Below are 14,014 nucleotides of genomic sequence, written 5' to 3' on the forward strand. Positions count from 1 at the left end.
GGATTGCTTGTTCGATCCGTAGTAGCTTTACAGCCTAATAAAGCGGTCTTTGTATTAAAGAAGAAGGTGGTGAAATATTCCAGTTCCCTGCTCCTTGGGAAGAAAAGAGGAAATATTCGAGTCTTTGAGGTTCCGCTATAGTATACATATGCTTTCATTGACGTGCACAGTGTAGCAAGTATTACTCCTAGATTCTAGCTCTGACGTATGCATGCGTGCCATTGTGGGCACAAATTAAACGTCCGACTCCTTTTTTATTTTTTTAAAGAAGCAGGAGCGCTGCTATGTCATCTAAGGAGGAAGCAAGCAAGTCTTTACATATAATTTGATAGGGTTACACAAGAAAGTAAACACACACACGAGAACAAACTTAAAAAAAGGCTCCACCTCTGGGGTGCCACATACAGCTATGCGCAGCCCCACCTTTTCATTCTCTAGTGGTTGGGGCGCACCCTTGGTGCGTCGCCTGAGAGGAAATTAGGGTGGTACCAGATTGGATGCGCCCCTTACACCGTCTTTTTTATTCTTTGTGTTAGTCTTCTGGATACAAGCTTTGTTAGTGTTGCATACTGTATTTGCATGAGAGCACAAGATAGTAATATAAAAGTATCACAGGTGCAAGTTGCTGACTGAAGCAATATAAACAGTGACAACATAGATCCTAACAGTGATAGTATGGACACTAAGATCAGTGATAACAAAAGACAATAGTAATTCAAAAGGAACTGATGAGAAGTTTCAAAAGTAAAGCATCATACGGCACACAGTGGTAATCTAACACGTAGTTCCCGTGCGGCAACTCCCCAGTCAGCAACGACCCAGTGGATTGTCAGTGACAACATGGGCACAGGTGCAGCCCGCCACCCCACCACTGCCTTATGACTGAATAACAGAAAAATAGGTTTTTGTTTGCAGAAAAACAGAAAAAAAATACGTTAACAAAAGAACAAGAGGATGACAAAATGTTGGGCAATATCATACTCAGTGCAAAACCAATGGAGAATCAGGCTCCAAGCCGCTAATGGAGGCAAAGGATAACATGTCATCCTTGGCAGCCGTCGAGAAGTTGAGTGGGGCCACCGTCATCCTCCGGTTCTCCTTGAAGTAATTGTTGCACCATCCAGAGTACGAGCATGGTGTCAAAAGCTCGGGTGTGGCACTGTCAGCCGACACCCGGCAGGGCATCAAAGTCATGATTATGGCCACTGGTCCTCCTGTTAAAACTGTGTGTCTTCCTCGGAACAGACTTGGACCCAAAGATCATCTCATTCTCTTTATGCAATAGATTGTGCAGGTTCTTCTGGTCCTCTGGTAAGAGTCGGTGAAGAAGACTGATGACTTTTGTTGTGAGTGTAGTACTTGAGGATGTGGAATTTATACCCGATATCGTCTCTTATCTTCCTCTTTCTGTACTCTCCTTAGTTTTTGCTCTTCCAAAATGGCAACCATATGAACCTTCGCATGAAAATTCAGTGCATCGGATCTAGTGTGCTTGATTTCTGATAATCATGGTGAGCTAGCTCAGCGACTTACTGCATGATGGCGTATTGCTTTCATCCTCCCAGGCAAATGTCTTGTCTATCAAGTTGTCAATCATAGCTGTACAAATGTAGCTTCTGATCATATTACGTACCAAATGAGCGACTGAGTGACCAACCGAAGAAACAAAGATCACAGTGGATCTTTTTGAAAGTAGGAAGTATATTGAGCTTATGAATGATGGAGCATAGCTACTTAAAAATTATTATACGGAAATCACTAGAGTGTGCAAATGAAGAAACGAAGACTCACTTGGAATCTTTTGAACAAAGTACCCCTGCTTGCTCTACACGCTTGAGATTCAAATGGGCACCCCTGCCTGTACCTGTTATCATCCTGCAGTAGGGCATATGCAAACATTAAGGAGGGCATTACCTAAATCATAGCTTGGCAGCCAAATTGAATATTCAGTACAAGCATGCCAATATAGAGAAGAAAAATGCGGAAATCATATTAAACTGGTGGACCATGTGCTAGCATATTTTCATGAAAATAAACATGATTGATTATATTCCTCAAGCCAAGTCTCTTTATCACAGGCCAATAGCCATTTGTTTACTCTCTTCATGATATCTTTCTTTGTTATGGATTCGTGGTTTGCTTTTGCAATTTGTGCTTCAATGTTGGAAAGAAGTTTGCAAGGATCCACTAGACCTGTAAGTGAGAAGGTTCTAGGATCGTTCAAGATATTCAGCAGGGGCATTTTTACAATTGTAGGTGCGAGAGAAAGAGATCAGCACGATAAATACCAGTCAATTAGAGCAACGATCTTCTCTATGGCTCACTATATTATTTTCAGGCTAACGGCTACTGTACTCAAATGTCCTATTCCACAACAAACATTTAAATTTCAACAACCAGAAGGAAGTCTAATAAACAACTAATATACTATTATTTTTGGAAGAACACAAGTAAATGGGAATAAACTCTAAAAAGTAGACCGTATTTTAGGATACCATGAAACACAAAATTTTCCAAGTAATACCAGATTATATTCATGGATAATTCACCTTTTATTTCTTGGGTTTAACACAAAGTATATCCACGTAAGAGACAATTATTTGATAAGAAAATCCATTTGAGAAAATATAAAGTGCAGCTTGCATTTGACAAAAACCCAGGCATATTCCTACAAAATGGCCAGCTTTAAGCATAGAAATGATAACTATATTATACATGACTCCTGACCACCAGACCATTACACAACACATAATGGCAGACATAGCGCTGAACTTCACACGGGTAAAGCACAAGCACATCAAAGGTTTCCAGTAAAAGCTAATAGGCACATAAGACCCAAGAAATGTTTAGAAGCATTAGAATTTAGCATATATGGGATTTAGTAAAAAAAAATACCTCAGATTTTGGAGAGAAAATCAAGGAGAGCATGGATATGTAGCCCCTGACTTCCCAGTCACGTTGTCCTTGGAGAAGGTGCAGATCAGGACGGGAAATGAAGAGGGCACGAGCGTTGTGTTCAAAACAAGATTGAACTTACAGAATACCACAAGACCACATGGTATTTGGTTTGGTCACCCAAAACAAAACATAAAAAATAGCAATTTCTGATCTATAGGAATTAGATTAGAAATTGGTATTTTTTTGTTATGTTTTCAGTTACGGACCATTTCCAACAAAAAATTTGTGTGGTGTTCTTAAGTAGATTTCACCTGTAGGTCATCTTTGATACTTAATGTTACCTGTAAATCAATTTAGTGCTATCTTAAGTAAACTGATGAAAAATGTTGCCATACGGTTCTTTTGTTTACTTTTGTAGATACAATGGTACCCATGCTGAACAGAGGTTCTATTTAGTAAATCTGTTATTTAGTTTCAAATGTCAATATGAACAGAGTAGCTATCGATCACCAAATACATGATCTCGGAGTAATTATCCTCCCACTAAACAAACTAAGAAAGTCTAGCTTGTTCGGCGAAAAAACAACACTAAAGATTCCACGTCAAAAAAATTCATGTTTAGTAATTCTAGAAAGCAAACATCAACCGATACTGAACTGAACCCAAGTTTAGTAAAGTTGTTACCTAGTGTCAAATGTCACAAAAATTTCCAACTACCGCACTTACCCAGCCATCCCATAGTTAATTAAACATATGAACAATGTAAGTATAGGTTTCAATCTACCAAACACATGATCCGAAAGTAATCAACAAGCCTGACCGTACGTACTACTGAATGTCGACACTGAGCTACTAATGGACACTGACGACACTGTCACATGGTTAGACCAGTCAACGACAGGTACATGCTCCCACGGCGCCACTGTCGCGTGGTGGAGATGGATTCAGGATTCAGTGAGTTATTTATCTGTACGTCATGCGCATTGACGTCGAGGTGCTTGGCGATGAGGAACCTGAAGCGGTAGGAGTCAAGGTTGGTGCCGCAGCCGATGACACGGCTGGCCGGGAAGCCGGAGAGCCTCCAGGCGACGTAGGTGAGCATGTCGACGGGGTTGGAGACTACGAGAAGCAGCGCCTCTGGGGAGTGCTTGGCCACAGACGACACGATCTTGCAATACAGGGGAACGTTCGTTTGCAGCAGGTTGAGCCTGTTCTCACCTGGGATTTGCCTAGCCCCGGCCGTGACGATGACGAGGTCGTAGTTCTTGGTGACGGCGGCGTTGGTGCTGGAGACGATGCAGACGCGTGGGGAGGAAGGCGGCGGCGTGCTGCAGGTCGAGGGGATAATCAGATAAACATGAAGATGTACATAGAGATTGTGTGCAAGAACACAAACAGGAAGAGGAACACTGAAGGAGAAAATTAGTTGCAGGTCAGGCCAAATAAAAAGTCTAGTTTAATTTGATAATACACATACCAGGCACATTCAAAAGAAAGATTCAGTTACTTTATGCAATTGCTGATGAACTGCAATTGCTTATCAGTTCAGCAGGACATTGGGTGGATCTCTACTTGGGGGGATATTTTTTACAGAACAAATAGACTTTGAACTAACAAGAGAAAAGCAACAGTGGCATACCTGAAACAATAGAGCTGTCCAATCTCGGCTCATAATGGTCTAAGCAGACACACCAACGAACGGTTTGGGATTTGCACACTCCAAACCAGCATTCGAGCAACAAGGCATGACAAATTTATAGAAGTAGCACACACATAAGATGAAGCTCCTTCATGACAGCGAGCTCATCGATTTCGGATGCCTTCGGGGTGCCGCAGCTCACCGCCTTCTCCCCAGCCTACACAGTCCACACCCAAGCGAACTCAGCACGGAACGGAGCCACCAAAAAAAATACAAATTTTCCACGAGCGAAAATGGTAATAGTAGTACCAGGAGGAGGTTGTTGGTGGCCTTCCCCATGGCGGAGAGGACGACGATGGGCGTCTCCTCGGGGAAGCTGAGGATGAGATCGGGGCCGACGCCAGCGACGACCCGCCGAACTTCATCACGACAGTGAACCCCGCCACTGCCCCGGCCCCATCCGACGCCTCGCCCTTCTCGAGAGTTGCCGCCGCCGCGGTGTTCCACTGCTGGCACTACAGTGAGGAGCCAATGGTGGAGGCGGCGGAGCTCGAGGCGGGGATGGGGGCAGTGGATCTCAGGGGCAGAGATTGGTGGAGGAGTGCTAGCCGGCGTGGGGAGGCCCGGCGCCACACACCAAGGCATGAGGACGGCTGCATGAACTGACGGCAACCCTAGTCCCCAAACGAGAGAGAGAGATTTGTGGCAGAGGTTGGGTGCGTCCGGAGAGAAAGGATGGGAGAGGTGGAGCCGAGCCCCCCAGGCGTCCCCTTCTCATCCCCTCCTCTGCCTGCCCCGCGCTCGCCCTCAACCGCCGACCCCGCCCACATCCGCCCCTCCCCGCGCCTCCTTCAACCCCTGCTGCTTCCGCCCGCAGCCGCCGCGCCTGCCTCGTCCCGATCGCCGCCATGGAGGCACATCTGTGTTGACGGGATAGATGAGGAGGGGGGAGCGAAAGGGGAAAAGGAGGAGGCGGCCATCGAGGGGAAGGAAGGAGGGCGAGACGAAATCGACACAGTACATCGCGAATACCTCCTGCACACGTGGACTGCACGAGACTGCGCCCTTGATGCGTACGTTAATGCTTCTCGATTAGCCCAAGCACACGCCAAGTAAGAAATGATTTATGCTCGAAAATCCCCCCTTTCCTGTCGTTCCAAATGTTCTCACACGGTGTACATGATAATCGCAGCCAAAGAGAGCACCCTGCTGTAGATTCTTGCTCCACCATCCCTCAAAAGAAGGTTCATCCTGCCGTGGTCATAAAATAGGCAACCTAGTCCAATGCTAGCCCATATGTGTGTAAACAAAACAATATTTCACATTGCTAAATTGATCTCCAAACCCATGCATGGTATTTAATTAGAGCTAGCTAGTGCGTGTCTTTTTAAATCTCAATTGTCCTCCAACTCATTCATGTTCTTGTCTAGTTGGATATGGATATGTACTAAGATCGAGTTAGACAAAAATGAAAAAATAAGATTGACGAAAGGTTATCACTATGTGGGGCAATCATAAAGAATCAATTCGCTATTGCTTGCTTGCCAATTGGAAAAGTATAAGGTATAATATTCGACTCTTTGCCCTCCGGCTGGGTTTTCCTCCTTTGCTTCCTCTGTGCGCGTGGTATGGTGTGGTGTATACACTACAGCAATAGTAGTGTAACAACTAACAACCACTATAAATGCTGCCTCGCCCGGCCATGACAACACACCTCAATTCGCATGCAAAAGAGCAAGGCGCCTCCCTCTCGATCCACCTAGCAAGCTAGCTACAATATAATTGAAGATGAACTGAGTTAAAATCAGGCAGGCTCATCAGAGATCCTCGACGATGGCCGCCCTAACCCAAGGCGCCATTGACGGGCTGCTGGGCGTCCTGGCCAAGGCGATCACCGACGAGGCACAACTGATCGGCGGCGTCCCCGGCGACATGCAGTTCATCAAGGATGAGATGAACAGCATGAATGGGTTCCTGCTGCACCTGACCAAGACGGAGGGCCAGCACGACGACCAGGTCCGCGCATGGATGAAGCAGGTGCGCGAGATCGCCTACGTCGCCGAGGACTGCGTCCAGCGCTACATCCACGACATGGTCCCGAATGAAGCTGCTTGTTGTGGATCCCTGGGCGCCCTTGCCGCCATGGCGCACCTACTCCTCCTCCACCCCAAGAAGTTTCGTCGGCTCCACAACCTCGGCAAGCAAATCACTGAGCTCAAGGCCCGCGTGCGCGATGTCGGCGAGAGGCGGTTGCGCTACGGCGTCACTGTCCCGGCCGGTCCGGACGTCAAGCTGGCGCCAATGACGCCTGCTGGGCAACAAGAGGAGAAGAGGAAGGCCTTTGTACGCGCACTGGATCTGGAACTGCAACAAGATGTCGTCGGCAGCAAAGCATGGTGGAGGGCCAAGCATCAGGCCCGGCTTCGTTCAGCTCTCCGCCGAGCGACTGCTGTGGGTGGCCTGCTTCCTGCTGCTCTCCCATCTGTTGTATTGAGATATATATCTTTCAGCAGAGAGATCGTCGGTCGGCTTCCTCCTCTCGTACAATCTGAAGCTGCCACGATGCACACCATCCTGAAGAAATGTTCTCGGGATGACGGCGTCGACGATGCAGCAGCATTCAGATGCACGAAGAAGATGTTCCTCTGTGCTCTTTTTGCTTACCCTTATGCCACAAATCAAGAGCTGGAGAAGCTCAAGGAGAAATTAGAGGGACGAGCCCAAGATCCCAAGAAGGAAGTGATGATCTTCTGCTACAGCATGCTGTCCATGAGCCAGAAGAGTTGCCTGCAGTATCTAACTGCTTTCCTCCATGAGACGGAGATCAGCAGGACAAGCATGGTCAGGCGATGGGTCGCCGAAGGGCTCGTAGGTAAAGAACCAGGAGGAGGAGGAGGAGCAGGAGGAGGAGGGACGACTCCAGAAGAAGAAGGCGAGTGCTACTTCACTGAGCTTGCATTTCGAGGCTTCATCCGTCCTGCTCGCTTCAGCGATGCCGGCACGGTCAAGAGCTGTGTAATGGAGAAGCCAGTCCGCGATTTCATTCTCGGCATCACTGGAAGCGAGAACTTCGAGGTCTCGTTGCCAGCTCACCTCGAACGCCAGCTCAAGATCCGAGGGATAGTTCAACGGCTTCAACCGCCGCAGCAAGTGCAACGACGAGCGGCGGATCATTGGAGGAAAATCATCCCTCCCTGTTGCAATAACCATTGCAGCGACAGCGCTTCGCCGGAGGAGGATCATCCCATGGACGCGCTGGTGGATTTCCTCAAGAAACTCCCTGAGCTATACCGGCTGAATGTGCTGGATTTGGGAGGCTGCAAAGGCCTGAAGAAGCGCCACCTCAAGAGTTTTGGCGATGTGCTATGGCTCAAGTATCTGAGCCTTCGGAACACAGACGTCTCCCACCTGCCTACCTGTCATATCAACAAGCTCACATTGCTGGAGACCCTGGACATCAGGGGAACAAGCATACAACCTCATGACACGAAGAAGATCAACCTGCCAAAGCTAAAGCACTTCCTCACCGGTCGGTACCTCACGCCAGGCGAGAAGGCGTCGCTCATCGCCGTGCAAATGCCTCGCAAGATCGGGTCGATGAGGTGCATGGAGACACTATCCCACGTCCAAGTCTCCAAGTACGGAACCGAGCTACGAGGAGTTGCGAAGCTGCGCCAGTTGAGGAAGCTCGGTGTGGTCATCCATGGCAATGCTGACAGTACCGCACATCTGGGTCGAGTGCTGCATGCGCTGTCTGGATGCCTGCGCTCATTGTCAGTTTTCGTCACCACCCAGGGATGGACTCTCGACGAGGTTTCGTCTTCCTCCACGCAAGAGATGATGATGGGCGCCGCCCCCAGGCCCAGCTTCATCCTCGAGAACCTAGATATCAAGGGAAAGATCAGCGGCCTGCCTTCATGGATCACCAAGGCCCAGAAGCTAGCCAATGTCACTCTACGTCACACTGAGCTGAGTGGAGAAGATGCTCTGAGGAGGCTTGCCAGTGTCCTAAGCCTGCGTTGCCTCAAGCTCAACGGCGCCGCATTCACCGAGCAACAACTCGTCTTCAGGGTTGTCCAGTTCAAAGCTCTCAAGATCCTCGTCCTCGAGGGTGGCCCCATCACCACCGTCACCTTCCTCGCCGCCGACGCAGCTCCTGCGCTCGAGAAGATTGTGTGGGCCATAGGCAGCAGCAGCAGGGTACGTGATGGGGAGGACCTCATCGTTGGGATCAACTACATTCCCAATCTGAAGGCGATTGAGCTTAGAGGCGACTTCAACACAACGAGACTCATGGACTGGGTGCAAGACACTGCAGAATCTACAAGTGATCCAAGGTATCGCATCCGCTACATGTCCTCTACCGCCCCCGTTGGGAACGAATTGATCACTGAGGTCCCAAAAACTGCAAGGCATACTACCGTATCAATTCCGGTTGCCGTTATCAACCAGCACTAGCTAGCTGGAGTGTCCGTGTGAGGGTGCTGCATACTAAGTTTGTGGTGAGTCACGGTGCTGGGTCACGATTTGCTGTTTAATTTGTCGCGTGTGTGTGTGTGTGATTGTGTGATATATATGTATGTATATACGTATGATCTGATTGAGTGATGCATGATAATAATTTATGTTGTTGGTTGTTGAAAACAAATTATATTATCCCAGTAAATATATGTGGACTCTATACTTTATATACTGCTTTTGACTGAACACTGCATAGGTGCATGTGCTTACATCAATGATTTTGATTAAAAAAATAATTACTTGTTTTTTCTATGCCTAGGGTTTGGCATGCTTGTACTGGCATTTTCGGATCCCTATAACATCACATGCTTCAAGGAAAAAATTTAAGATTTATGTACACCCCGCAGAAAAGTAGTATTATCCGACCCATATATCTTACAGATACTTGAGTAGTTTGTAGGTATTTGCACACTAAACTAAGTAGTAATTAATGTAACTGAAAGCTCTATGTATTGAAGAGGATTGTGCTAACGAAAGAGCTAAGAGCATCTTCAACAGAGACGCTAAAAGTAGCCCGCGCTGAAAAAAACATCAATTTAGCGCGTGGAGCATTTCCAACAGATGCTGCAAAAGCCAGCATGCTGCAAAATTCATGCAGCGGGCTGGGAATTTCTGCATCGCACGCGGGTCGGCGTACAGTGTGCTGGACAATTTGAAGACGACGAGCGAAGACCAACTACTCTGCTCCCTCTCACTAGTGCAGAACCGGGCAATAGCACCGGTTCGTAAGGCCCTTTAGTGCCGGTTTATGAACCGGCACTAAAGTTTCGGCACTAAAGCCTCCCCCCCTTTAGTACCGGTTCAGCACGAACCGGTGCTAAAGGGGATCCACATGGCACGAGCCAGCTCCGGGGGCCGGGAGCCCTTTAGTACCGGTTGGTAACACCAACCGGTACTAAATGGTTGTGGGTTTTTGTTTTATTTTGTATTTTTCAATTAAATTTGTGTTATCAATTTAATTTAGGATTGTTTTACGTTATAATGAGTTGTAGTCGTCATCATCATCATCATCATCATCATCATCGCATATTAACAAATAAATAAACTCTAGCTAGCTAAAAATCATCATAGTCGTCTAATTACCACTATTTAATCATCATAGTCATTACCGCTAGCTATCTAATCATCATCAACGCTGCCTAGCTTAAAGAGAAAACATTCACTTTGTAACAGAAGCAAAGATATCATCAAGTTCAACATAATCATCACCAACATCGAAGTTCAGGACACGGACATGAGACAAGTACTAATTAAGAGCATGAACTAGTAGCTACTGATCCCGCTGCTCCCTCTCAGGTAGAATAACATAGAACATGTATAGCTCTCCTGATTCATCATACTGGAGCATGCAGATGAATCTGTCTCCTAATCTTGGGTTGCGCTTCTCCTTGCTACCCCCTAGTACTTCTCTGTGATCGTTAACAATTTTGCTCCAATCTTTCACTATTAAGCATTCTTCGCTTTCAGAAATCCTGAATGCACTCATGTGCAATGTAGGAAATCTTGGTCGTAAGCTAACCATTGACATGCGACCTTTTGTCTCGATCCACTGAGGCACAACTGTCATCGGAAGTCCCTGTTGAAGAACATCGTATAGTAATTAATATACTAAGCAATGAAAGTTTAGCTTCAAAAATAATGTATGCAAAAGATGCACTAATTAAGGACAAATATTTAAAATCTTACCATCTTTCGATTATAGATGTGACCGTAGTTCAATACGATCACCATTGGTCGGACGTTTTGAGTACTAACATTTCTAAGTTTAGGAAAAAAATTTGTCTTGACAGTATTAAGATTCTCAAGCCATGAAACATAATGACTTATCTCCTCGCGGTTTAGTTGAGCCCCGGGGCAGTAGTAGGTCCTGTCTACCAAGCGCCGGACATGTTTGCTTGAACCGAAATAAGCTGACAATACAAATTAGTTGTCAACTATTTTTGAATAAACTGTATGAAAGACATAAACATATGCATGCATGGTTGAGAAAAACTCACCAAATGGTAGAACTGGAGGCGTTTGCACATCGACCCAGATGTCTATATTACCTTCAATATCATCTTCCGGACGAATATCAAAGGTGATAACCATATCAGGCTGAAATGCATAAGCCTTGCATAGTGCTTGCCAAGTTTTGCATTCAAAATGGGTGTATGTGTCTCCATTATATAATTTGACGTTGAAAGTATACCCATGCTCCGTCTTCAAGTAAACTCTCTTTACCTCCATATCATCTATAGCACTAAAACCTATCTTATCCAAGACAAAATTCTTGCATGGCAGGGGATGCGCTAGTAGAATAGTGAAAATTTAAAATTATAAGTTGAAGCAAATGAAGCATAAGTTTTGCATTCAAATAATAATTGACAAAGTGACTTACTGTATCAACTTCGAATGTCTCATCCAGCTTGATGCTGAAACGCCTATCATCAACAAGGAAATTTTGGTCACACAGGCCGCGCTGGTCTTCACAGTGTTCGCACATAATGAAATCTTTTTCGTCATCAGATGACATTTCCTATGTTCATATAGGTGAAACATTAAACACCTATATCTAGCCAAATATATATTCATCTAACATTTGACATTAATATATCTAACTATATTCATCTCTAACAATTGACATTACTATATATTTAACTTTTCTATCGAATTCATCTAACATTCGACATTAATGTAACATTTATATAAACTAAAAATATATAAAAATTTAAATAAACAGAAAAACTCATTAACAAATAATATTTTAATTAGATCATCAAATCTCAGATACCTAAATTTTCTTACTAAAAATAAACTAGTTATATTAATTATTCAACTAGTTCAAATCTCATATACCTAATTAATATCTAGCTATATTCATCTCTAACAATTGACATTAATATATATTTAACTTTTCTATCTAATTCATCTAACATTCGACATTAATCTAATATTCGATCATCTAATTAACTTTTCTAAAAAACAGAAAACAGAAAATGTGTGTGTGTGTATGTGTGTGTGTATATATATGTAAAAAATGTGTGTGTGTGTATGTGTGTGTGTGTATGTGTGTGTGTACTGCAGTGCCGCCCCGTACGCCGCCGCCCCGTACGTAGGAGCGGGAACGCCGGCGTACGGGGCGGGGGCGGCGGCGTACGTACGGGCCGGTGCGCGTGGCGCGGGTGCGAGAGACGTACGGCCGCGGCGATGACGACGGACGGCGGCGGCGTTCGGGGCGGCAGCGCGAGACGACGACGACGACGGGCGGCGGCGGGGACAGCGACGATGACGACGGACGACGGGCAACGGGCGGCGACGACGGGATCGAGCGGTGCGTGCGGCGATGTCTCGCGAGAGGTTGGAGACGAAGTGGGGAGATGAAACTGAAATTTTCATAAGTGCTATATATATAGGATGGGCCTTTAGTACCGTTTCGTGGCTCCAACCGGTACTAAAGGCCTATTTTCGCCAGGCCAAGCGGCGGGAAACAAAGGCTTTTAGTACCAGTTGGAGCCACCAACCGGTACTAAATGCCTTGCGCTGCCACCCCAAAGTTTAGTCCCACCTCGCCCGGCGAAGGGCAGCCGCACTGGTTTATAAACCCAGCCGCGGCTACCTCTTCTATTTATATAGTTTTTTCTTTTCTGCATTATTTATTTTCTTCTATTTATTTTTGAGTAATTTTTTTATATAGTTTTTTATTTTCTGCATTATTTATTTTTTTCTATTTATTTTCTTCTGGAAATTGAATGTTGCATACTGAACAATTAGGTAAATGACCGAAAAACAACAAATGATGTCAGAACATGTTGGAAATTGATGACATCGCTTTAAATGCTGGATACTGAACACAAAAGAAGTCCGGAGTTCAAATAAGTTTAAAAAACATTGAAGTGGCCATGTAACAGATGAAGTGCGTCCAGTTTTTGCCGTGACCCTCTCTACTCTTTCGCGCATGCTATGCGGGTGATATGTTTATACCATGCCAAGTTTCAACATTTTCAGGATTCATTTTGTAGTGATTTTCAAGTTCACGGTCATTTAGCTCTCTAAACAATTAGGTAAATGACCGAAAAACAACAAATGATGTCAGAACATGTTGGAAATTGATGACGTCGCTTTAAATGCTGCATACTGAACACAAAAGAAGTCCGGAGTTTAAATAAGTTATTAAAAATAAAAAAGAGGTGCAATGATGGTTAATTTGCTTCAAGCCATTCGGAATAGTATAGACTGCACTGCACATAGCTCAGTGCAATCTATGCTATTCCGCAAGGCTTGAAGCTAATCAACATGTAGGTGAGCATTGCAACTCTTCGTCATTGTCTGTGCACTCACGGCTTATAAACCGCTCATACGGCCTCTCTCTTGACGAGGTGGGACTAAAAACAGCTTGTCATAACCTCGTTAGTACCGGTTCGTGGTACGAACCGGCACTAAATGGTGATGGTGGGGCCATAGCCTGACCGCAGGCTGACACAGCCTCTTTAGTACCGGTTCGTGGCATGAACCGGTACTAAAGGTTCGCCACGAACCGGTACTATTGATCGCCGCCACGAACCGGCACTAATGTACACATTAGTGCCGGCTCTAATTCAAACCGGCACTAATGTGCTTCACGTTTGACCCTTTTTCTCCTAGTGTCTGCTCGTCCCGCTTCGAGCTCGCCGCTGCAGCCATTCCCTGCAGCTCGCCGCTGCCGGCTGCCGCCATTTCTCTGCGTGCTCTTCTCTGCTCGTCCCTGCACGGGGTGAAGCCGACGCTGCCCTTCTGCTCACCGTCTGCAGCTCGCCACCTCGAGTTCGCTGGCCCGGAGCGCGTGCCGGCCGGGAGCCGTTGTTGCCTTCTGCTTGCTGCCTTCCTGCAGGTCGCCACCTTCCTGTAGCTCGCCGCCTCGAGCTCGCCGTCCGGGAGCGCGTGCAGTGGCCGGAGGCGAGTGGTGCGTGCGGAGCTTGCGATTACAATCGATTGCAG

General features: G+C 46.1%; 1 protein-coding gene across 1 annotated transcript; it reads left to right on the top strand.

Moving 5' to 3' along the window:
• The first annotated feature begins 6,267 nt into the window (after positions 1-6,267).
• Positions 6,268-9,162, top strand: LOC125535287 (disease resistance protein PIK6-NP-like). Its single transcript, XM_048698343.1, has one exon. The coding sequence runs from the start codon at positions 6,371-6,373 to the stop codon at positions 8,993-8,995; it is 2,625 nt and encodes an 874-aa protein (XP_048554300.1). The 5' UTR covers positions 6,268-6,370; the 3' UTR covers positions 8,996-9,162.
• Positions 9,163-14,014: the final 4,852 nt, after the last annotated feature.

This window comes from Triticum urartu, chromosome 2, assembly GCF_003073215.2.
Source record: "Triticum urartu cultivar G1812 chromosome 2, Tu2.1, whole genome shotgun sequence".
NCBI lineage: Eukaryota > Viridiplantae > Streptophyta > Magnoliopsida > Poales > Poaceae > Triticum > Triticum urartu.

Bases quoted from the DNA above. Each gene is read 5' to 3' on its own strand.
- LOC125535287 (XM_048698343.1), top strand. From the start codon at position 6,371: ATGGCCGCCCTAACCCAAGGCGCCATTGACGGGCTGCTGGGCGTCCTG.